This window comes from Uloborus diversus, chromosome 4 (genome assembly GCF_026930045.1).
Source record: "Uloborus diversus isolate 005 chromosome 4, Udiv.v.3.1, whole genome shotgun sequence".
Lineage (NCBI taxonomy): Eukaryota > Metazoa > Arthropoda > Arachnida > Araneae > Uloboridae > Uloborus > Uloborus diversus.
In genome coordinates this window covers 130,656,534-130,683,314 of record NC_072734.1, presented here as the reverse complement: position 1 = coordinate 130,683,314, position 26,781 = coordinate 130,656,534, and the positions used below count along the sequence as shown (strand labels likewise).

The 26,781-nt window shown below is 33.6% G+C and overlaps 2 protein-coding genes across 3 annotated transcripts in view; one reads left to right on the top strand and one right to left on the bottom strand.

The window, feature by feature from the left end:
- The window catches only part of LOC129219911 (lysosomal alpha-mannosidase-like), a 50,350-nt gene extending 48,714 nt beyond the window's left edge, over positions 1–1,636 (top strand). For both annotated transcript variants that reach the window (XM_054854227.1, XM_054854226.1), the window contains exon 25: positions 1,115–1,636. In XM_054854227.1, coding sequence (XP_054710202.1) covers positions 1,115–1,206 — 92 coding nt within the window. In that variant the 3' untranslated portion in view covers positions 1,207–1,636. The remainder of the gene's footprint in view (positions 1–1,114) is intronic.
- The window catches only part of LOC129219913 (acyl-CoA Delta-9 desaturase-like), a 62,511-nt gene continuing 37,366 nt past the window's right edge, over positions 1,637–26,781 (bottom strand). The window contains exons 2-5 of the mRNA XM_054854229.1: positions 10,313–10,506; positions 8,885–9,015; positions 4,321–4,526; positions 1,637–2,643 (exon numbers count right to left, since the gene is read on the bottom strand). Of these exons, the coding sequence (XP_054710204.1) occupies positions 2,196–2,643; positions 4,321–4,526; positions 8,885–9,015; positions 10,313–10,499 (972 nt within the window). The 5' untranslated portion in view covers positions 10,500–10,506 and the 3' untranslated portion in view covers positions 1,637–2,195. The remainder of the gene's footprint in view (positions 2,644–4,320; positions 4,527–8,884; positions 9,016–10,312; positions 10,507–26,781) is intronic.

Sequence of the window (26,781 nt, the reverse complement as noted above, 5' to 3'; positions counted from 1 at the left end):
AAGGAGTCAACCACAACTAATTATGTACGAACAGATATCGAGGATATAGTTTGAACACAAAATAATTGCCAGTGCTATGGTTTACTCTTAAAGTAAAAAGTATTGGTCTACGTAAATTGTTACGTTTTTCTTGAAAAAACGAACAAATACCGACTTTGACATCCAAAAACTTAAAGATTTCTTTTTTTTGCGGAAATAAAAAAACATGTGTTTAGTAGTTTTAAATAAAGGACATATTCTGAAAATTTCAGCAAAATAAAAAATGTCAACTATCCTGCCTGCCTGATCCTTAAAAAAACTGGCTCTCAGCTTGATACTGAGAGCATGCAAAAGTTTTAGAAATGATATATCACTTGAAGAAAAAAGTATTTATATTAAAAGAGTAATAACATGTAAAAGGATAAAGATTGTGAGCTCTTAAAATTCCCAATCCATTTAAGTTCCAGGTTTGCTTCTATTGTTCAAAATTTGTTTATTGCATCTTTAATTGGTATTCCTTTTTTTTTCACCATGCAGTCCAGAAACTGCACAGACCATAAATTTGCTCCGTTAAGACCCTTTATGCCATCAAGGGTCTCGGAGGACTAAGTGTGGGAGATTTCTTCTCTATGTTATCACTAATTCAAGCATTTAAAAAAAATTTCAAAACTATCAACACATTTTAGTGTGCAACACAAACAACTTCATCAACAATTATTCTACTCTTTTAGTTGCTACAGCACTGTATATTTAAAACATTCAACTTGAAACAAGTCAATGTGCAAACCTTTTTTTTTTTTGTTAATTGTTTAAAAACTATAAGGGCATAAAATTTCATCAATTGCAACTACAGGAGATTTAAAAAATGCAAAAAAAAAAAAAGTTATAATCGTAGTATGCACGTTAATGAAAAGAAACATTTGCGCATTTAAAAACTGCAATGTTTCCAAACTTGCTGAATTGTCAGACGAGATTTGCCCAGTAAAGAAATTTTGGTGAGGTCACAGTCACCTCCCATGACCTCTAATCAGGCACATTCTGTATATCATCATTGCAATGCAAATTTGTTAAGATTGCATTTGCACTCTATCTCTTTTCAACTAAATTTATATCCAAATTCATTTCTTTCATTTAGTGAGACCAAGTGGAGATGCTGATCTGGACGATTTGGAGGTTTACTTGACACCAATGCTAATTCGCACTTTCATTGCCAAGATTAAGATCTAATCATTAAGATCTAATTGCTGATAATGGCAGCTGTAAGAACATTTGTGGCATTCGTAATGCATATCAAATGTTTATTCCTGGAGCTTTTGAGAATGTACTTTTTTGTATTTGTGAAATGTGCTACATAGTTTTTCTTGCTTAGGTAAAAATGATTTTGTGTGAAGTTTTTGCAATTAGAAAAGAAAATTAAAACAAAATACAGGTGATTATTGCTAAATATGTATCTATATAGAAATGTTTTAGAGTTAACTATTTACAAATGGTAATTAAAATCTGGTTTTTAACTCAATTGTTTCAACTTAATCAAAATGAAAGAGAAAAAAAAAGTTTAAATTTTGTAAGTACCATGTACTTGTGGTTTTCAATCAATGAAAACAATATGTAAAAATAAATTTCTAAATGTTTTATTAATAAAATATGTTTTGAATAAATTTACGAAGCCCTATGTCATTACAAAGCAAGAAAGTAATGCCTGATCTGCTACACACGAAGGGGACAAAGTTTTACCAGTACTAAGAAACATATTTCAAAACAAGAGAAAGAAAGAGTATATTTTTTTCACTTATAAAAAACACTGCTAGGAATTCTTATATACAAAACAACTCGCCAGTATCTTTCATTTGACATATGAAGGAATGTTCGAATCGGACATTTATTTCTGACTTGCTTATATTTCAGCTTCTCTGAAACTTGTCTGGTGCTCCCACTAAGAGTTGAAACTTTACAATTTTTTTGGAGGTCACTTGTAAAATTAAAATTAATTCCTTGCACAGCGACCATGCTTAACAAACAGTGACCTCTTGCTGTACAAGACATCCATTATCAAAGCTGTATGCCGTATTTCTATCACGAGACTTTCTGGTAAACAGACAGCAGTCTTCTAATGGCAGGCATAGTTGTCCAAAAAGATTAGGAACTTCAGCTCTTGGTGGTGGCATTATGTTTCTTGTAAAAATTACATAGACTGTCCATCAGAAATTCTCTGTGTGTCATTCTTTTTTGCCTAGGATTTCGTCGTAAGACCCGTCTCCCGTCCTCTTCTTCCTCTGCTGCACACTCTCGTGACTGGCTGTCTTCAGGTCGTATGCCTGTCCTATATAGGCCATGCAATCTATGAATAAGGTAGTGAAGTTGTATTTGTAGCCTAACTCGCTTGTTGCGTAGTCCCAGGGGAAAGTGTGATGGTAGTTGTGGAATCCCTCTCCAATGGCCAACGCTGATACCCATTTGGACTCGGTGGCACTGATGTACTTATCATAGGGCTTGTTGCCCCATAGGTGAGCAGCACTGTTCACAAACCACGTGAAGTGGAGGCAGATGACGTAACGGAAGAAGCCAGCCCCAAACACACACGTATACCAGTCTTCACCCCAGCAGTAGTAGGGAACAGCTGGAGGAATCACGAAGCAGCAGAAAGCAGCAAGGGGCACGTAGAATCTGAAAACAGATGACATGGAATTTAGAATGGATTACATGCCAATATTTAATGAGTGGAATTTTAAGGTTTAAACTCCCTCCGAAAATTTTCAAAACTATTCCAAAATTATTTTTTTAATGTTTTTATTGCTGTTTTATTATTATTATTCTTTTCAATTTCATTTTAAAAAATGAAATTATTGCTCTCGAATTGTACAAACTCTGTGCTTTATCTGCAGCATTTATTTTTATTGCAGTTATTGTGAACATCATTTCTTACAAACCCTCAATTTCATTCTATTTTGAATACCCGACACTAACAAAAAAAAAATCAGTTCTTGAGTTTGAAAGTACCAAACTCTATATTTTACACATTTTTTTTAAGCGTCAAAAAAAAAAAAAAAAAGGAATTTTAGAAGTATAACTTCAAATGCACGTACATGAGTACATACATTTTTTATTGTTCAAAAGACATCAAATATTTAATAGGGGTGACGTTATGTAACATAACCATTTTTTCTTCGTTTAATATAGATCCATTACCTTTTATTATTTTCTCATATTAATCCCTTTAAATTAGCATCCCTCTTTTAAACAACCTGCTGTCACAAAAACCAATAGAGAACACAAATAAAATCGAACTTTATTGATCATATGCGAATTGTGTTGGTGAAACCCTCCCTGAAACAAAACTCAAGTTACGGTCCTGTAGATTTAACAGAGTATGTGTAATGTTTGAATGTGAAAAGAAGTTCTGAAGACTCCGGCACTTATTTTGTTAAAAATTAGCCCTGAAAGGAACCAAACGTAACCTGCTGTAAAAGCTTCAAACTCATGCATGTCAGATTTGATCTTTTTTTTTTCTTGTATACCACAGAAAAGAAAAATATAAGAGTTGAAGGGAGCAGAAAATATTTTATTAATGTATTTTTAAACCTTATGTACTCACTGCCATTGAACAGGGAGAGTAGATCGAAAGCTTTGTATGTCCAAACCCAACATGAACTCAGGATACTTTTTAGATCCAAATAAAGCACACATTTCATTACATTAATCTATGCATCAGTTTTAACAGTTAAAAATGCAATTTTATTACCAAGTGGTTCGCTACCTCCATCAATAATAATTGAATTATAAATGGTAAAGCTTAAGAAGGAGCGCCGATGTCTCAAAACTTTTAGACTGCAAATTGTAAAAAATAAGATTTCCTCTGGACCCTTATCCAGCCCTGAGGGGGTCTTTTATAAAACTTAATAGAAAAGATAACACTTAATAGAAAACCAGGCTTCGAACAAAACATGTAAAGGGCATGAAAATATCAAGTACGGAGTAAGAAGTTACTCAATTCACTGCCCTGACTTTCAACTGTCTCCTCAGCATATCTTCGGCTGCCCAGCAATTCAGGCCAAGCTTCTCAAGATCGCCTGGATGACCCAAATGACTTAATTTTTTCAGAAAAGGCTGTGGAGGTCGCCAAGGCTGTCTTCCACAGCTTCGGATTAATCTAGTGCTTTTCTTTGCACATCATGGACAAGACAACAACAATAGAAAAGATGGCTTTTCATCACCTAGGCTACATTTGGAAACAGGCACCAGTGCCTGTTTCCGAATGTTGCCAGATTGATTACTTTGGGAGAGTTCTCTGAAAAAATTTCTAAATCACTGAGAAAAATGAAGAAAGTCTAATTTTTTGCTTACCTATGTTGGAATCTGACGACAGGGTCTGCCCAGACGTCACTGACATCGACTGTTTTGCCCTTCTCGATGACATCCCTCTGTTTCTTGGCCATGAGCCAGCCCATGTGAGCGAAGAAGAACCCGCGATTGACGTTGTGAGGATCAGCATTAGTCTCGGCGAACTTGTGGTGGACACGGTGGTCACGAGCCCACTCGTATAGGTCGTTCTGAAAAAAAAAAAACACAAATATTGAAACTTTCAGGCAATAGTTTGCATACTATGCATGACATTCTTTGACAATTGAAAATAAATAGCAGAAATGTTAAGATACAGTTTAGAAATCAAAATACAGTAAAACCTGTAAAGTTGACTACCTGTCTAAGTTGACAGTTTTTTTTTATGCACGGAATTAGCCCTTATCATATAAATCAGCGGTTCCCAACCTTTTTCTCTTTGCGAACCCCTTGGAACAGGCAAAAAAGTTCGCGAACCCCCTGATGTTGAAATTAGTAACATGTAAGAAACAATAGAAAAACAGCATGTTTGCTTTCCATTTTTTGCAGCATTTGATTGCAATAAACAAAAATATAATTGTAAAATATCATTAAGTGCAAACATTAATAAAAAGCTAAAACTACATCTACAAGAAAAATTATAAACAAGAAGTTTTATAAACCAACTATTTTTTTTAAGCATACTTTAAATTGGGGAGAAAATCCTTAATGCGATATTTGTGGCTGTTTGACGGAACAAAGAAACTGAAAGTTTGGTTCAATGTCTGACAGTTTGAGTCTTAAATCAGGCTCTGCATTCAATCTGCTTCGGTATTTATTTTTGAGATAAGTATAGGAGGAAAATCCTTTCTCGCACAGATATGTTGTACAAAATGGTAATAAAATTCGAATTGCTTTTTTGGACAAAACGGAATAGTCATTTCTTACACTGAGCCAGAAGTCAATTAACGAGAGCTCTTTAAAGGTTGTTTTCAATGAATTATCACAGGATAACTCGATGAGCATTTCCTTTTCAGGTAATGTCAGGGTGTTCTCTAAGCATGGATTTCCTTCAAAAGGATTGCGTATCCAGTTGTTTGAGAGAGGGACGTTATGCCTATTAGGAAAATACTCGTCAAAAGTTAGTTCAAGATGTTGCAGATGTTCACATACATTTCTTTTAACGCTTTCATCAAGTTTCATTGAGTTTTCTGATAAAAAACTACTAAGAGAAGTGAAACAAGAAAACTCACCCATTTCCAGGCATTGGATCCAGAAATTCAATTTTTTTACCATAGCTTCAATTTTATCATATACAACGAAAATATTAACAACTGCACCTTGCAAGGATAGATTTAATTCATTTAATTTTGAAAAGATGTCAGCTAAATATGCAAGCCTTTGCATCCAAAGAGGATCGAATATGCAAGTGGACAAGTGAAATGGATGATCAACAAAAAATGCTTGGACTTCTGACTTCAATTCAAATAAGCGTGTCAAAATTTTGCCACGGGAAAGCCATCTAACTTCTGTGTGAAGAAGTAAAGTAACATGAAGGCTTCTCAATTCCTCACAAAGCGCGTGAAATAGACGGCAGTTTGTGGCACGTGATTTTATGAAATTTACAAATTTTACCGCATCATTCAAAGTAGCGGATAATTCTGCGGGAATACGCTAACATGCTAATGCTTGTCTATGACTGCAGCAATGAGTCCATTCAATTTTCTCGTTAATCTTCTTTACTCGCACCACAAAGCCAACAAATTTTCCTGTCATTGATTTTGCACCATCCGTGTACACACCCACACACAAAGACCAATCTATTCCATTTTCTTCAAAGTAACTGTTGACCAGTTCGAAAATTGCTTCTCCAGTTGTGTTGGTTTTCAAAGGTTTTGCAAATAGTACATCTTCTTTAATTGTATCGTTAAAAATATACCTAACATAGACAAGTAATATTGCAGCGTTTGCTACATCAGTCGACTCATCAAGCTGGATCGCAAAATTATTCTCTTTTATGCTATTCACAAGTTCTTTCTCCACATTACTTGCCGAATCAGTAATTCTAGCAAGTTCACGTAGCAAAACCAATTGCAAACAAAATCACTTGTTTTCAAGCATCTCTAAAGTATCTCTAAATACGTCTGTTAACAACAATTTCCCCAGAACTATGAGCATGCTGATGTTATATATTTTTGAAAACGAACAGATGGGTAAAATCCAGTAATAAATTTTAAGTTTGGAGCCTTTTGCTGTCATGTCTGCTATTTGATGACTGAATTCGACGGAAATTCCCGAGTTATATTTCAACCAGATTAGAAATAATACCCCTATGATGCATTGTTTGAGAATTCTTTATTTTTTTCGAAATATGTATATTATGTATATTGTTTGATTGACTCCACGCGATGGCGCCTTTTTAAGGTCATCGTGATCCCCGCCACAGCTTAATACAACGTTTCTGCATGGCGCCTCGCAATAAAGAAGGAAGGATATCTCTTTTTGTTGTCTATCGAAAAAAAAAAGAGAAAATTTCTTTTTAACCAAGATTATAAAACCGCTGAAAGATTTTTTTTTTTTGAGCTTAATACAAGAATCTGGCGCGTTTTCAAATTTAAAAAAAAAATTTAGTAACTATGTGTGCAAATTGAATATTTTATAATTTTTTACCAAACTAGGAAAAATCCGCCATTGCACCGAAATTTTCGCGAACCCCCTTCCTGCACCTCGCGAACCCCTGGGGGTTCGCGAACCACCGGTTGGGAACCTCTGATATAAATCAACCTCTGTAAGTTGACCACCTGTTTAAGTTGACCACTAAAGCAGTGCACTGCAGGTGATCAACTTACACAGGTTTCACTGTACCTCCCAAGATAAAATACAGGATGTTCCAAAAATGATAATCCATTTCCATGACACTAACAAATTGTTTTCTTTCATAAATGTTTGAAGAAAATCTCCTTACCAGGAACCAAGGTACCATACAAATAATGCAATAATGAAAATAAATTGAAATTTGCATTCAAAAGAGCATATTGAGACACTATTTTGGCGGAAAAAGCATTTGTCCAGCATCAAATTTAAAGGCTTGGTGACCACGGGATTCCACTGTCTTTACGTTGTAGGATATCTACCTGTGAAAGATGTCTTCCATTGTTTATCCGCCAAAACTGGCTAAGCTTGGAGACTTATGTGGAAATTTCAGCAAGTTTTTAAGAGATCATATTTTGATAACAGAGACACAAGGACATAATTTCTGCATCCAGAAAAATGTTTTACCATGCTTTTTCAACTGCTACCTATTTAAATTATTTTTTTTATTAGACTATTGTATGGTTTCCTCGTTACAAGAAAGAATAACCATCATTTCCTGAAAACTGGATGGTAAAACGTATGAAGAGTTGCGTCAGCTGTCCCAGCAAAAATAATGTAACGAATCTACCTGACCTAAGACCCTTTGACTTATCCGCTTGGAATTACATGAAAGTCCTTGTGTACAAAGTTAAGGTTACAAATCTACATCAGCTGCGTGCAATGATGGTAGAACTAGTTAGCAGCATCACAGCTGATCAACTAAAGAATGTTCCGTTCCATTGGCCGAAAGTTGGTTTTTGCGTGTTGATATGCTGAACTTGATTAAATTACTAATTATGTTTCTTCTATGCATATATTGTTTCATTCATTATGTATGCTGATCATGAAAATGAATCGTTATTTTTGGTACACACTGTCTAGTCAGTTGTCTTTGAATATCATTTTGGGGAAAAAAAAGTTCATCTACTGGAATGATCGTAGGGTCAAATATTTTACACACTTCTGTTCTTTATATTATTTAATTTAAATCTGCAAGCTTATTGACTTAATTGTTGGAGCGTCAACCAGACTGCCAAAAGAGAGAAGCAAAACCATAGGAGCTTGACCCAATACCAAAGGAAAAGGATTCCTAAAGGAGTGGTTTTCGGATTGGGGTTCAGTGGGGACCTAACGGTGGCCTTGAGTTTTAACATTCATAATTCATAGCCAGTAAAGTACTTGTATTAGTTTTTTAGATTCATAAAATTTTTTCTCCAGTATTGTTTACAAACAACAAGCAAAAGATAAATTTTGGTATGAGGACTCAGCTGACATATACCGACTATAATGATGTTATAACATAAAGGGAAATCAAGTGAAATTTCTGCTGCTGCGAAATTTAGAAAATTATCTCAGAGAAGTTGATTCCATCTTTGATCCGTGTTTTTGAAAGTCTTAAAGTTATCTTTAAGGTCACTGGAAGTGGCTGATGCTCTAAAGATAGCCTAGATTGCTGAAGGCATCTCATTAACCTACAAAAAAAAAAAAAAAAAAAGCTACTTTTTAATGACTTGTTTGTCAAATGTTGCAAAATGCTTAGTATTGACATTTTGCTGGACTAAAGTTAATGTTTCAGTTAGGCAAACATTAACATATTAATGTCTCTGTAATATTTCAGAATTTGCACCCTTTTGATGTAGACCCATCTTAAAAGAATATTGCAAAGCTAGAGTATGTTTCGATTATTTTTGATTAGGTAGTCTGAGAACGAAAATGCCTTAAATTAAGTCACACTTACCTGTAGCGCCATGCAATTGCAAAATGCTAAAAATATTCTAAGAGGAAGTTTTGCTTTGTACGCCCTATGCGTCCATAACCTGTGGGCTCCTGCAGTAACACCAAGACCAGATGCATAGCATAATAGGATTCCTGAAACAATAAAAGATATTGGTTTAAATGGAAAGTCAATTCAACCATAATAATTTTTAAAGAAGCTTGAGAATTGGTACTGAAGGTTTGTACCAACAGCCAGTGAATGACATGCACCGCCTATTTAGCAGCCCTAAACTAAAAAGCTGTTGAGTTTTCCATATATTCTCAATGTGTTAATTATATTTTGAAGTAAGTGTTGAATTATTACATTAATATCATCAACCACCGTTGAAAGAAAAACTGGGGACATATCAACATCTCTTCCCATTTCTGCATTTCAAAATTTAATCATTATCTACCATATCCCCTCACTGCGGAACGAAATGAGTGAGAAATGTCTGTGGAGGCAAAGATGGTTCGAGGAAGCAAATTGATGCATTCGGGGTGATCGGCAGGATAAAAAGAGCAATACTGTCATGATCAAACCCTGTGTCTCAAATTCTTGCTGACACTGCACCTGGATGATGAGCATGTGCTCGTATTGCAACAGAAAACAGTAGTAGCGGGGATGCCTACAAATGTAGGCGTAAAAATCATTCAACTTCACAAGTGAATGAAATTAAAAAGTGGGAGTATGATTTTATTTTAAAAAGTAGACGAACGTTCAAGTGTCGCTTGAAGGGAACGGCGTCTGCATTGCCAGCGCCAGTGTTGGCAGGGCCCGATTAAGATATCGGGAGGCCCTTGGCCAATAACTTTTGTAGGGGCCCCCTTTAGTCAAACTTTACCACGTTAACAATTAACTAAAACAATTTTTGTCATTTGGGGGTCCTGAAAAGAGGGGTCCCTAGGCTACGATCTAGTTTGCCCATTCATCAGTTTTCACATCCTGAGTGTCGGCACGGCCCTAGAGAACACAATGAAAATTGATGGGTTTCGGCGATGAATGTAGATTTAATCTCTTGGCCTTTGGGACCAAAGGTATATTTAATGAATTGTGCGTCTTCAAAGAAGTATCTTGCTGCCTTGTGTGTTCAACACATTTAAACTGTTGGGTATCGATCAGCTGTCACATCGTAACCAGAACTTGTAGAGAATTTAAACTTTTGCAATTCGGAACTTCGTTGCAAATATTACTCGAAAGATTGTTCCATGATGCTGTTTTTCCATAAAACAATGAAGTAAGAACTAGACTTCAAAACCTCACTGGGTTTAAAAGAATTATAAATCCTGATGGGATTAAGGTTCAGTCCATCAGTAAGCAAAATGCCTTAATATTATTTAGAATCTTTGATCATAATTATTCTTTATGAGCTCGTTCACTTTCTTACAAGACACAAAACTCGTTTCTTACCATAGAGCCAGGCACAGAGAGAGGCACAACAGAAAGCTAAGTACATGCCGTAGACGGCAGCGATGTGTAGTCCCAAAAAAAGGATAACATTCCTCCAGACTATCTGGACGGGCTCTAGAGGTTTGGTGTTTCTATGCGTCTCCCGTGGCGCCTCTTCCACTGTGGCCGATATCACGTTCGGGGCCATCCCTCACCTGAAACATAAAATATGAATAATGCAACGTTCCTGCTAAAACATTTTTGCATTGACATTAGAGCTCGAGATTTGCTCGGAGAGGATTTTTACCGTCTTTACTCGCGTATAAGTCGAGAAATTTATTGCAAAAAATGATGTTTAAAGTTAGGGGGTCGACTTATACGCCGGGGCAGAATTTCTGAAAATTTTCCCCGGTTTTTTTCTTAGAAAAAAAAATACACTCGAAAACGTTAACATTTTCCCGATTTTAGTCCATTTCTTTTAAGCAGATGCTAAATAAATGAACAGTAAAACTTTTTGATTTGTTTTTACATGGTCTGACTAAAATAAAGAATAAATAATTACAGTAAACGAAAAGGGTATTCGCGAAATTTCCAGATAGTTGCGAATTATTGCTCATCTTTTAAAAATAATATAATAAGGCTAAAGCATAAAATTTTATTGATATAAAATCAAAATAAAAGCAACCAGTAAAAAAATCTTAACAGCGAAATCGAAACCTTTAAAAAAATCGCGATCGGTAAAAGTGCGAATCCTTTTGATGCAAAAGAATAAAATTAGTTTGAAAAAACGTTTTTTAGCATAGAAATGTTCATTACATTTCATTTTCCTCCTTTTTTTTTCGTTTAAATTCAAAATTAGCGGCAAAACGCTCCCGCCTTTTCTTTTTCTAAAAGTAGGGACTCGTCTTATACCCGGGTTTTCGATTTTTTCCCGATTTTTCTCTTACAAGTAGGGGGATGGACTTATTCGCGAGTATATTAAATTTTAAGTTTTTACCATCTCAGTAACAAGTTAAAAATTTACCACTGTGCAGAAAAAGTGAACGGTAAAATCTAAGTTATTTAAGAAGCACAAATTGCAAAAATATTCCATACGTTTGTTTTGGAGTAAAAAGGAATTTTCAACCAAAAAAATTTTGAACTCCGGTCGCTAAGCTACAAAGAAGAGAATTCCTTTTTACAATTATGTGCTTTAATAACGTTGGTTTTATCATTAATTTAATATTATTTTAATTTAAAATCATATATAATAATAAGTTATTGACATAAGAAATAATATTTGGAATAAAAATTTTGTCAGCTCTTAAATGATAATAATTTAGTACATTTGTATAACCGCGCGGTATTGAATTTACCAATTTAGGTACTGAACACCCTGACACAGTTAACAAATCCACCACCTTCACAATCATGTATAAATGCTATTTACGACCAAGGGCGCCGAGAACTTAAAATTTTTGGAAGGGAAAATTGTCAATCAACCGATTGAAGCAATGAATTTTACCGAATGATAAAATACGAGCTGGCACACCAAGGGTGTTTGTGATCCGAAAATTTTGGGTTGCTGTTTCCGAAAATTTTGAGCTGATAACACATTCTAAACTGAAAAATTATTTGAAAAAAACTTATAAAATGATTTTTATGAATGATTTCAATGGTTTTTGTATGCGTATTTGAAGAGTTATTACGGGGGGGGGGGGGGGGGATCGAGCTTCCTCGTAGTTTCAGGAAATTTCACAGTCTTCAGAAAATTTTACTTGTCCACTTTCCCGTCTGAGGCACACATATCTACCTACAGTGCTGGCCAAATTATCAGACTAAAGAGTTTTTTTTTTTTTGTTTTTCTGTACACTATTTGTACTAAAATACTATTTATTGTACTGTTAAAGTACAGTACATACTGTACACTGATTATTACGTTATTTTAGCGTAATTTAATGTTTGCAAGTGGCAGCGCTGTCTGCTTTGTTTATGTTCTTTGTTTATCTACCTACCATGAACATAACCTCAATCAGCTTAAACAGTTCACTAGTTCTTTTTATTAGTGTGTTCTGTTATATTTAAAGTTAGTTTTAGGTAATTAGTGAGTATGTGTATGTGAATATATATAATAGTGAGTTTAAACAATTTTTTACCTCCTTTTTTAAAAAGTTAAGAAATGGTGTAAACCTTGTGAAAAGTATGCCAAAAAGACTTAAAATGCTCATCAAGAACAAGGGAATGCATACTAAATATTAGATAATTATTTCACTGTTATATAATGTGTCTATAGTTATGTAATCAATAAAGAATTTGCTTTTAAAACGTCTTAAGTCTAATAATTTGGCGAGCATTGTATACCTACATCTATGGAGAAGAGACATTAGGAATTATTATAAAAAGTTTAAAAAAAAAAATGCAATATTGTATCCAAATTTGCAGAATTCTCGAACGAAATTTTCCGAATAAGGAAATTTTTGGTAGGTTACAGTGAACTCCCATTGGGGCATCCCTGCATAAGATGATGGACAACTTGCGCAAATGGAAAATCAAATTGAACACAAAGCAGTTTCATTTACAATACCTACATTCATTCATTCACAACACGTAATATGGTGCCCAAGACAGAGAAAGGGGGACCAGACTGATCCCATTCAAGGGCGCCCATATAGGGGGGCAAGTGGAGGCTCAAGCCCCCCCCCCCTTAGAAATGAGAACTTCCTTGCTTTTAGTGCTTTTTTCTTTGCAAAAATGTATGAAAATTTCTTTTCCAGCCATTAATGAATAAGTTTTTAAAAATGTCAAATTTCAATATCTCTAATCTGTACTGAAATCAGTTTCCATGGGGAAAATATTCTGCTAAACCATGGGGAAATATTTTGATTCCCCCCCTCCCTAAAAATTTTGCATATGTGCACCCTTGATCCCATTTAAATTTTTGGGTGGGGTATAAGGGAGTTAAGTTTCGTTTTCTGGAGTGCTGCGTTATTATTTGTGAGAGCGCAGTCATCGCTCTAAAGGAAATCCTGTAAAATAGTTTGTCATACATTCAAAGTTTATTGAAGTCATTTTATGACAAAATATTTCACTCATAAAAATTAGAAGAAAAAAAACCCTCTTAAATTACATCAAGAAATTCATTGCAAGAGATCAAGATCATATTGTCGGCATTATGCTTAACTAACGAATGTGAAAATTGGTACTTTTCTGGAGAGCCAAAACAATATTTTTTTCCCACCTGACGCGTTTAGCTATTTTCTATGTTTCATTTTTTTTTTTTTTTTTTTTTTTGATAACTTTAAGTGTAAAACTATCGTTTGAAGCAATTATAGCCAGTAGGTAGCCCTTTTTGAGTACTACGGCTATCCATCGAATTTGAAAAACGCGACTGGCGATTTTTCCACATTTGTTAGTTTAGCGTGGTGCCGACGATATCAAGAAAATCATTCTCTTTTGCGAAAGAGAATGATTTTCTAGAAATGGACATGAAATGGAGCTAGAAATGGACACTTAAAATAGTCGCTGTAACTTCAATAACATTGACAGATATCAACAATCTGATCTCTGTTTCCAGAAACTTTCATTTCTCGCTAAATTTTACAAATTGCGATGATGGGGGAGGGTTGGGGAGCAAATAATAATGCGTCAAACTATGCTCTTTTTATTGATACTTATTTCAATGATTTTCACACACTATTCCTGTGTATGAGCATCCATGAAGGGGGTTCGAGTTGCCCTCTAGACATTAAGCTATTAATGAATGATTAAAAATTATTAAAACCTTCTTTACTTTGAAATTTGTCTAATTTTAATCAGCATTGGTTTTGCTTTCGGAATTATGATATTTTATTATAGATAACAACTTTTCAACTGTCTTCTGAAGAAAAACAACATAGAAATCATCTTAAAATGAGATAAATAAATACCTTTGTGCTGAACAGCAAAGTTCTAACGTTGTTTTGTCCTACTTTACATCTTAAAATGGTTAAAGCCCGTGGAGCAGGGGTCCTCACCCAAGAGGGGGGGGGCATGGCGCAGACTGTGCCATTAACATTTTTAGGGAAGGTGGTGTTTTGAGGGGTAATGTTTAAAATGGGTGGGGCTTTTTTTGGAAGGGGGTCTTTGCGACATTTAGGGGGGGGGGTGCGCCTTTGCATTTAGGAAGGGGGGGAGGTGCACACCAGCCGTGGAGTCTTAAAACAGTTTTTTTTTTTTTTTTCAACTTTGTAAACAGATGAAAGTAAAAGTTTTTTTTCTTTAAATGAAAGCCTTGAAACACATAGTATAGTTTCTTAGTCCCCCCCCCCTCTAAAATCTCACATATGGGCGGCCATGTCGGTGTGGTTTCCTGGTCATTAGTTGATAATAGGAGGCGCAAAAACTAATACAACGACAGTTATTGCATTGAAAAGGTTCTGTTCATTTAATTGGTCCACCTGAGTTTTTTTTTTTTTCTTTATTCTCGAAAGTTTTTTTTATCTTTTAATTTCAGTCTTAAACGACGCAAAGCATTTCTTAACGATCTTCACACATGACATAATGCATTCGTCTGTTTCAAATTCGAAAAAAAAAAAAAGAGGAATGTCAAAACTGAGGTGAAATTTGTGGTACATTTTTGTAACCAGCGCCGAAAGTGCTTAAATGAGGTCGTTCATTTCTTGTGACATTCACATCGACGACCCTGCTTCATTTCCCCTCAACAAGTGGGTTAATGTCGGCTAAATCAGCTACGCTGCTTTTTCAAGCTCGCGGCCTTTATTAATGGTTCAGTGCATCTCACAGATTTACGTCAGAATCGGCAAAGAGGAATTTTTCACTCATGAGGAAATCTTTGCGGTGGGCTCAAAAAAGAAAAGTTGAGGGGTCATTTCCAAATCATCTCAGTGCAAGTAATAACGAAAAAACAAGAATATTAATGACCGCAAGGCTGATGCCTTTTTTCAAAAACAAATGAATGAAATTGTGTATGACGAATTTTACACTATCAAAGATTGCAGTATATAAAATTATTTTCTGAAGCGTTCTTTTATCTCTTTTCGAACTTTTATGTTCTATATATAATTGAACGCGATTAATAACAGAACTGATTTCGTATAAAATTTCAGGATATCTTTTCACAATTTTTATTCACGCTAAATACCATACGAAAAGAACACTTTGAAAGTTATACTAGAATACATAAATCATCATATATATATATATATATATATATATATATATATATATATATATATATATATATATATATATATATATATATATATATATATATATATATATATATATATATATATATAAGGGCTGGGCGAAAAAAACGATAAATCAATATATAACTATTACCACGGTAACGATATTTAGATTTCTATCCGTTCGATATGTGGGTTGAAACGGAAATACGGGACATAATTACGGAGAAATTGAAATACGTACTCAAAAATACATAACTTTTTATAGTTCTGTATGATGGATGAGGGCTTGAAATTTCAAGAAATAACTGCATTCTTCAATCAGTTATTTTATTTTTAATTATAGTACGAGGGGAAATTAACAGGGCCGCCGAAGGTCAAGGTGGACCCATTGTCGAATTGGTTCTCCAGATCCCATCCCCTTAAAAAGTTTGCAAGAGCAGGGCCCTTCTAAGGACCGCGCCCCTAGTTTCTGACAAGGCTGATATGGCCTCTCGTGGGCCCTGAAAAGTGAATGCGTGTTGGTTAAAAAAAAGCATCTTAATGCAACAATTAAAAATTAACCAATGGAGGTATCAACACGGTTCATAATTCTAATTAAACGTAAACCATTGACATTACGCTGAATATAAAAGGTTTGCGAAATATACTGAACAGAAATGTTTGTATTAAAAAAGAAATGAAAAACGAAAAAAACCCGAATGAAATTAAATAAAATACACCGGCACCTCAATCATTTCCATCCGAGCTGTCGTATCTGAATAAAAATAGTAGCTTTATCTTCGTTAATAAGAGGGAACATTTTTATTCCGTTCATAACACGAGGCACAACTTGAACCGGTAATCCAATTTTAAGGCGTTATCGCCGGCAACCCTGACATTACCCTTAATGCGCTGACATAGTGTTGTTTGTGAAAGTTGTACGCATTAACGAAGATGGAATTGAGTTCTACCATGCGCTGTCATTTGTTCTTTGTGAAAGTTCTACGCATTTTTTGCACAGTAACAAGTAGTACCATGATTGAAAAAGCTGAGCTTGTCGATTGATGTCATTTATTGGATAATTTACCAAGATTCTCTAAGACCGTAGGATGAAGATAAAAAGTAGGTACAATTTTTAAGCATTTTTTTTAAATTTACTAATGTAACATAAATGAATAATATACATAATTCGTGGATTTTAAATATTATGAAAAATTTCATTGAAATAAAAAAATGTCTTGAAATTTATTTAAAAACGCCAAAAAAAAAAAAAAAAAAGAGGTTTACTGCATTAATTTTGATAATATTCAGATTTTTTCAAAATATAAATAAATAAATAAAATAAATGAATAAAATAAATAAATAATTATTTTAATTTTAGTTTTCCCCCTCGAAAATATTTAAGTTACATATCAAATTGCAGTGCATTTATAGCTGCATTCTTTAAAAATTTATTATTAGTATTTTACTTAATATTACTCAACTAAAAAGTAAAAAATCTTAAACAAACCATTTAAGACATTAATACGAAATATAGTTCAAAGTACATTCAAATTATTGAGACTGCTCAAATTGAAAGATTTAAACAAAATATTGAATTTAATATTTAAAGCTTTTTCGTTGCGAAGCACTTTTGTCATACACTGAGCTATACCATTGAGCACGCCCTCCACCCTTTCCCTCCAGGAAAGTTTTGAACCAGAGAAATAATATTATATTTGGAAATGTTTTTTGTTGTTTTCCGATCCTTTGCACCCCCCCCCCCCCAAGAATATATCGATATATTAAAAATATCGATATTTGGAGAGCGATATATCGCGGTATTAAAATTCTGATATCGCCCAGTCTGATATCCTAAGGTATATATATATATATATATATATATATATATATATATATATATATATATATATATACAGTCAGACCTCCATATATCGAACGTCCACATATCGAAATTTTCTATATATCGAAATCCCAGCAAATTCCTATGTTCATTACATAGAAAAATTGTTTCTATATATCGAAAAAATCTCTATATATCGAAAAAAAATTTCGAGACATTCGTAGATTTTTTTCTCTCTTTAGACTGTTTGTCTCAGGAAAAATAAAATTTAAGGGAGAAAATTATGTTCACTAAAGGTTGCTGCGAAACTCATAAGGAATCTGGGGTTCAGGGGTGTGTAGATAGGTCGTTGTTTCGTTCTAGAATTCTTAAATTCCCACAAGTTTATTTCAAATATCTTAGTTGTAACCAGTAACATAGTAAAATCAGTTTCAAGTCATCCCTTTTGTCTGTTGATTATCGTTAGTAATCGTATTAGATGCAGTAAAAATCATTCAAGTTAAGTAGATTAATTTTTTACTTTTCTCTCGATTTGTCAAAACGAAAATCTCCTCATGTTGCGGATCAAGTTGAATTGCCGAAGAATGAAGATGTATGAAGGCGCAAAAATGTAATTTCTGTTATATTTTTAATTATTAACTTTCGTTTAACTCGATGCTCGTATCAATTAGAAATTAGGTTTCATACACGAAAATTAGCTTTAATTTTAATGTTTTAGCAGATTTTTAGGATAAAATAGGATCGTTTCTAAATATCGAAATTTCTATATATCGAATTTTTTTCCGGCAATTTGCTACTTCGATATATGGAGGTCCGACTGTATATATATATATATATATATATATATATATATATATATATATATATATATATATATATATATATATGAAGGGCTCGGGGCAAGAATGTGATATGCCACATGAGTTTTTTTTTCCGGTAGGCCCGATTTCCAATTTTTGAAAAAATTTACAAATATTTTTGACAGATATTATGCATTCTATATTCTGCAATACTAAAACCAGATACGTTTTTCTGACAATGAGATAATCCATTATCATATTTATTTCAATGGGTGGTTTCCTTCAGTCAAAAGTACTACTTTTAGTCACTGAGTAAAAAAAATAACATGGACCCAGAAAATACTTTCGTTTTCCAAACCTTTATTTTTTAATAAATTTTTTTAAAGATCCGATTTTGAAAAAAAAAAGGCATGGTCTTATGACGTCACAAATGATACACTTTGCCGCATCTTTCTACCGCGATTTACGTTATGATAATCAAGAAGCGAATTGAAATTGCGCCCTACGCTTGCTATCAACCATATCGTTGCCAATACACGTGAGTAAAGATGCAAATTAAATATTTTGCTCTGTGAATGGCAACACAGAATGGCATTTCATCATTTGTGATGTCATCGGAGAGAAGCATAAGCATTGAAAGCGTGCCGATTTAAGTAATTTTTTAAAAATATTAAACATAAACAAATTATTTAAAAAATGGTCAGATCCTATGTTTTTAAGCATGCTCTTTCAGAAAAAAACTTTTCAAATTTTAAACGACCCCATTTTCAAAGCAGCATTCAGAGCAAAAAACTCATTTTTTTTTAAAAAGTGTGGCTTACCCTGTTCTTTCCCGAACTCTTCATAATGTGCATATTGGCAATATTTAAAAAAAAGCATACATTTTTGAAAAATGTAAAATATGTAGGTAGGAAAAAAATTAAAATCAATTTTGATTAATATAAAATAGCACCTTTTACGAGCGTTTGCAAACTTCAAGAAAAAAAAAAAAAAAAAAACGCCAGTGAGTAACGTTTGTGGGCGGGGTGGGGGGAGGGGATATCATTAATAAAATAAAAATTTTCGTTTGCCAAAAAACAAATACAATTATTGATCCATAGTGTAAAAAGGCGCCTTTGTTTCGTCTGTAAACTTCCACGAAACAATCGAAAAATAAGTTTACTAAAAAAGGAAAGGGGCGGGGGGCTATAGGTTCATTGTTTGCAAAAGGAAATGAATCGTGGAAAAAAAGCCCCTTTTTCGATCGTGTGTAAACTTAAACAAAACGCACGTAAATAATGATTCGTTTGCAAGAAAAAGAACAAGCAATAAGATGCGAAAAAATTTGGGATGCAGTAAATAAATAACAACATTAATAATACAGCCTTTTTCGATCATCTGAAAAATTAAATAAAACGCACACAAAAACAGTTTGCAAAGGAAAAAAAAAGAATCAATAAGTAGCGAAAAGAATTCTCGTCTGAAAAATAAATAAAGGAAAAAAAATCAATTACCTAGATATGAAAATATTTATCGTCTCCAAAAAATAAATAAATAAATACAATCAAATAAAAAAATAATAGATGAATTTAAAAAATGTTGACCCGTTATATTGTGTATTGAACGTTCCTTTAACGGCTCAGGAACTAAACATTAAGAAAGTACTGCTCAAGAAGGAGAGAAAATAAATTTTATTATTTAATTTTTTAATTCTGAAATTATTGTTCCGTTGCTTGAAATTACTTTACGTACCACATACATAGGTTTGCAGTCAATCAAAAAAAAAAAAAAAAAAAAATCGAGGGCGATGGGAGGGGTCCGGACCTCCTGGACCCTCCCATTGTGTGCGCCACAGTAGTTAATTCTTTTTAGACTTTTTTGGCCGTCTGCAATTAATGTATCTTTTTCCAGGACGGGAAGTGAATTGCCCGGGACACCGATATTTTGTCTGAAAACTGGAAAACTGGGACTGTTCCGATCAAACCGGGACGTCTGGCAAGCCGAGTTATAACGAGTGTCGGCTAGTCGATTAAATTTATCGGCGTCATTTAAAAAAAAAATGGTTTGATCTATGATGGATCCGAAAGTAGCGACGCATCCCTCGCGGCCGAGGAAACCCGGACGTGTTCCATTTCGATGACGTCACAGGTACCGTCACGGCTGGCAGCAAGTTCAAGGTTTCTTGCTAGTGATTGGCCGACCCTTTTAGCGGATTCTCGCTTGGGAAGTTTCCGTTTCGAGTTCTTAGATCTAAAATTCAGGCGAAAGAGGTTCGCCTCTGGAGAAAAGTAGAGAAAAGGGGTTTGTCGGTGGCGAGGAAGAGATGAAAAAATTTCGCGGGTTAAAGAGGCAACGGTGGTTTGTTAACACACAAATCGAATTCATTTGTCTTGATGGTTGCACGAAACCGATGCGCACGCATTATTTTCATGCTCGCAATACAATTTTCTAAGAGAACTTCCACAACAACTTGTGTATGTGTCAATAAGGATTCGAATTCCAAGGGCACCAGGAGAAATTGCCCTACTTTATAAATACTTTACAACGAATATTTTCTTTTAAAAAAATACTTTAAAGTACATTATTTTAAAAGTTTACGAGCATAATTACATTATATTTACTTCGTAACTTGGGGGATCATTCTTTTGAAAATAGTACAAATCATGTTCGACATTGGAGTTTTGTTAATCAGTTTTAACAATGTCTACCTACTATTGATGTTTCTTTTTAGTGGATTTACCACGTCGCAGTTGTGAGGGGTTCCATGACACGATGGGAATCTAAAAAGGCACCAAGTAAATATTTTATATAGTTCTGTTTATCTTTACTGGGTCCCCGAAAATACATTGCGACGGTCCTCCAAACCTGTAAATCCACCACTGCTGATTATCCGTAGATTTGTGCACAATAAAGTAATATATGAAGGCTTAGTCGATATTTAACAATTTCGTGGAACAGAGTAGACATTAAACAGTTCAAATTAACTAACAAAGAAAACAAGAAGTTCCGTCTAGAACTAAACGAGCCTACTTTCCTTTATACCAATACCGACTTTCTAGTATCTGATCAACATTATCAAAATTAGCTAAAATCGTAAATTATTTCAAACGTAACTTTTTAAGGTTTTATTTTAAGCTGATTTATAGAAATAAAAATACACCTCGCTCATCTGAAGAAAGAGATGCGTAAAAAATAAATAAACGAATAAATAACAGAGTATAACAGAGTGGACTATGTGATAAATAGAAAATGTTGGGACATCAATAAAGAAGTTCTTTCCAGTTTTTTCTCCCTTCAAATTACTATGCAACTTTATTTTTATGTAAAAGATGTAACTGATTTATATTATTTTGTGTTTCAGCACAATCTTAAATCACTTTAATTCATACTGATTTACTACTGGGACACATTTTTCTTCTTTTCCTTCCAAACAAAATTATTTAAGCTAATAACACACAACTAAATGGAGAACGAATTTGAAAAGCATGATATTATTCAAATAAATTTTAAAGTTCCTAAATTTTGGACATGATTTGTATCATTCTCGAAAGAATATCCCGTACGTAAAAAGTCTCTTAGACCTTTACTGTATGTTATATATTACACTGGGACTGGCTTCATGACTTGAAATTGACGGTTCAAGGAGGAGGAAATACCCTAAAAAAAAATCTGTGGTTGAGTAAACATTTTTCTTTGGTGAGAGAGAGAAAGAGAATGTTAGCCAGTAACATTCCAAATAACCTAAGAGTTAGAATGATACGTAACATTCATGGGTTCCCATTAAAGGGAGCAGAAGGGGCTTTATCTCCCCTCTAGAAGTTGGTACTGTCAAGTTTTTAAATAAAATTTGAGCATAAATATCGTTCAAAACCATTTAACACAAGCTGACATAACTGACCGTTATTAAAACCATCTTTACGTCAAACTTTTTCTAATTTTAAATCAGCATGACTTTTGCTTTTAGGATTATAATAATGTATTTTTGATAACAAATTTCCACTTGTCTTCCGAAGAAAACAAAAATATGAGCCATCTTAAAATGCTTTTAAGTCCGCCGAATTTCAAAACAGAATATTTTTACTAACTTTTACTACTTTGTGAGCAACAACGAAAGTAAACATTTTTTTTCTTTAAATTAAAGCCTTGAAACATATCAGTTTTCTTAGCCCAATTGCTAAAATTTCACATATGGGCACCCATGGTAACATACTGTATGAACCATTGCCTACAGGCTCGAAACACAATTCAAGAACCTTCTAGAGAAGTTGTACTAATAAGGTCAATTGGGGTAAAAGAAAATTTTAATGCTTCAATTTCGGATCTTTCCCTTTCTTTTAGTTGAATTGAGAGACAAAATTTTATTTTAAACTTTATTTTAATACTTTATTTGTACTTTATACACGCTGTTGTCGTTTTACTCAAAATTTTATGAATTGTGCAAGTCTACATTCTGAGAGTAACTAAGTGCGAAAAATTGGACTTTAGGGCTGTTTGTTAACAAATGAAATTTTGTTTTCTTTTTACCCCAGAGACTAAGGGGGAAATGGAAACACACCATTTGTTTCCCCATGAGATTCATGTAGGAAAAATATTCGCACTATACACTACCAGTTTATAATATTAAGAAGTTCTACACCAACAACAATCAAACTATGACCCGTAGGTCGCACAGAGGCGGATACAGAAAAAATTTTTTTGGAGGAGGCACGGGAAATTGAATACCCCCCTCCCACCGCCTTCGATGTTTCATAACGAAGTTTTAATGACTTTATTTTTAAATGTGCGTGTTTTTTATTTTATTTATTATCATTATTATTATTTTAGGATTCCTTTAGGTCAATGAGTCTACTTCTAAGTACAAGAATATTATGACGAAAAAACTTTGAATGTGGACGGAAAACATCTTTAACGTTTCAAGCCATTTAAATACTAAACCCAATATAATTTCATCGAGATGCTAGATAATGAGTGACTTTACTTAGGAACACTGTCATAATGATTATAACATGAGGTCAAGGTTATTAAATAAACCATACCTCGCTTGAGTTTTTTTTAAAATAATTTATAAAGAAATTCATAACTTCATAACATATAAGTTTTACTGAAGAACTCAGAAACTATTTCTGTGTGAATTTCAAAACAGTTGCTGATTTGTTTTGAAAGCCATGATACAGTTGAGATAACATATTGATACACTACATACCGTTTCCATTAAAAATCATGGGTTTTCATAGAAACTAACGTATGATTTCTTTCATTTTGCATTTTTCATAAGCTGAAAAAGAAATCTATTATTTCGCGAATAGGTTATAGGATCAAAATGACTCTTTTAGGTGCGTCTACACATTAAAAAAAAATGTTAATTATTGATTCCATCAAAAAATAATTAGTGGAAAGATCGCGATAATATGGTCCCATGAATTCGAAACCAGTGAGTTAAACGTATTCTGCAACTCTGGGCCTCTAACTACAGTAATACTTCTTTAGCAAACAAAAACGCTTTTATTCAAAATATGCTGTATGTGTTTTATGTTCTTTTTTAATTAACTACAAATAAAAGAAAGGTCAATTGCAAAGGAAAGGTCAATCAAAAAGTAAGAAATAATAAAATAGTAAAATTAATTCATCCTTTTGGGGGCGGGCACGTGCCCCCTGCCCCCCCCCCTCTAAAATCCACTACTGAGGTCGCATGTGACCAGCTGAATCATTCAAATGTAATCTGACATCATTTAAAAAGAAAAATCATACGATAAATTTAACTGAGCTTTGAATTCATGCAAAATACACACAACGGTTTTTCTTCATCAAAATGTAATCCTCCAAAAACTTGGAAGAATAAAAAACGTAGCTGTTTACATTTTCTCCATAGAGTAAAAGATTTTATGGGGTAAATGGAAACACTTAATTTGCACATCAAAATAGCTGAGAAGGTTAAGTTCATATCTAAATGTTTTCAGTAACCTTTCAAATGACTAGTAAAACTAGTTGAAGCCAGTTACTTCTCATTAGTAGATCTGCTGGAGATGAAAATGTAAGATCACTGAGCAACTTTTTTACTTCCTTTTACAAAAAAGGAAGTATTGTATTCGCAAAAACATTTTCACTCAAAAATCGACCTTAATTTCCATTTTGCTCACCCCCGAATTAATGTTGAGATTTTTTTTTCGACTCGACCACACGTGGATAAATGCCTAAGAACGTATAGACCCGCGAAATATCCATTTTGACGATTCCCGAGATATTTACAACGAGTTTCACCGTGACGTCTGAATGTACGTATGTGCGTATGTATGTCGCATAACTCAAGAACGGTATGTCATAGAAAGTTGAAATTTGGTACGTAGAGTCCTAGTGGGGTCTAGTTGTGCACCTTTTCTTTTGGTTGCATTCGGGTGTTTCTAAGGGAGTCTTTTGCCCCTTTTGGGGGGGGGGGGATCATTGTTAATTTCGATGTAAACTCAAGTGGTGTTACAATTTGGCGGACACTTGGCGATATATCGCCAGTCTTTTGGTCGCCAAGTTTTGTCGCTAACTTGGCGACAAATTTGGCGATATATATTTTTTAAAATCTGGTTTCAATTTGGCCGCTGTTGGTGATATTTAGAGAGTAAACTATTGAATCACATAAAAATTACCAATAATGGGAAAATGACATTAAATTGGAGTAAAAGGAAGTCATGTGAGGCACACATCAGCTCGTTTCAGTGTCATCTTCAAACAATAATAACGCCTTTACACACGCAGAAACTTTCAAAATATCTTCTATATGTCACATATCTTAAATCAATAACAGTTAAGTTTCCAAAGTTATTACAAGTGTGGAAACAGAGTTTTTTTCCACTTAGCGCATATTTCCGTTGACCCCAACCTCCCTAACTAAAAAGGAATGCGTTTTACATAAAAAACAATACAAATCGTAACTATCTTAACGTGCGGATAAGGATTTGCATTGCTTAATCGTCATCAATAAACGATGTTTTTTATTTGCTATGGTACAGTGGCTCCCAAAAGTGTTCGTACACCTTGAAATTTTGTAGTAAAACCAAAATAACGCAAAACTGAATTCGAATATGAAGTCCAATTTTTTTTTCACACCATTCCTATGAAATTCTGAATAAAACCCAGTAGTTTTTTTCAAAATATTGCCACATTTTATTTGTGAAATTTGTCAAAAAACGAAGAGACAGAGAAAAGATACGCCACAAAAGTCATCGTACACTGAAATATTTTTGAATAAATTCATAATTAACATTATCATATGTGGTTTTTTAAAATTATTTTTGCATTGTAATGATACTATAAAGTCATTTGCCTTTAATTTTTTGTGTATTTATTCCCTAATATTCTGCTTATTATTTTTAAATGACAAGTATGCGTAGAAAACAACAAACACGATTCGAAATTTGATTTTTTCCCCTCACACAAGCCGTAAATTGGTTTGAAATGTCTCTAAATTGGTTAATTTATATCGTACTATAATGAAGTGCTTGATAAAATGCTTTAAAGACAAGAATCGGATCAAAAACAAGGTAAGAAAAGGTCAACTGGCAAAGTTAACAGAGCGTGATCGGAGGTTTACAGTTAAAAAAAAAAAAAAAAAAACATGAAAAATACACATTTCAGAAATGAAAAAGTTTCTGCAGAATTGAATGAAACATTTTACGTTCAATTTTTACCTAAAATTGTTCGCCAAGGTTTCTGATTAGCTGGATTACATGGGACCTCTTCCCGCCGAAATTTTCTTGTTCATGCAAAAAACAGTAAGCTTGCGCTTTCCGTCGTAAAATCAATGATAAATAAGCTCAAAACGTTTTGGAACAACGTCTTACTTATAGATAGAAATAAATTCAACATTTTGGGTTAAATTGTTGTATAATTGTAAATGGAAGAAACAAATGAGGAATTTAATCTTAAGAACTTAGTTGGATCAGTTAATCAGGACGATGAAGGTGTTCTAGTGTGAGGGTGCATCTCAGCATCAGGACTTGGAAATTTGGAATTTTTTGGTGAAATAATGAATCATGCTGTTCATTTAAATATTTTAAAAAACAATTTTAAACTATTAGCCCAAAATTTGGTAATCAGAAACAACTTTGTTTTTTATCAAGATAACGATAAGAAGCACACGATCGCGTTTGGTGCCTCAAAATTTGTCCTTAAGCTTAGAAATATCTCCTCAATGCTAGATTTAAACTTAATCTGGTGGCTAAATTTCGAAAATACACCATTGAAACGAAAAGTGAACTAGAAACAGTAAGACTAGTAGTGCGACTGAACACTTACTCAGAAATTGCACAAAAAAAGAAAGAAAAAACAATGAAATCTATTCCAGACCTTTAAATCAGCTGTTGTTACTGCATGATATTCTACTAAATAATAACTTAGTAAAAAAGTTAAATTATTTACTAATTTTTTGACATTTTTTCAAAGTGTACGAAGACTTTTGTGAGATAAAATTTCTGGCACTTTTTGGTTTTTAAAAAATTAAGTTTTAATGTTTTATTAAAAATTTTCATGTAGTTTTGTTAAAAATAGATCATAGATCTTATAATAAAATACCTATTCCGAAATATTAATTCTAACCTATGGATAGAGGCCTATTTCAGTGAAAGTCGTAGGTGTACGAACACTTTTGGGAGCCACTGTACATATTCATCGCAACCTTTGATATTGAATGATTTATCTCGAAAAGGTAACATCTCTTAAAAAGAAAAAAACTCA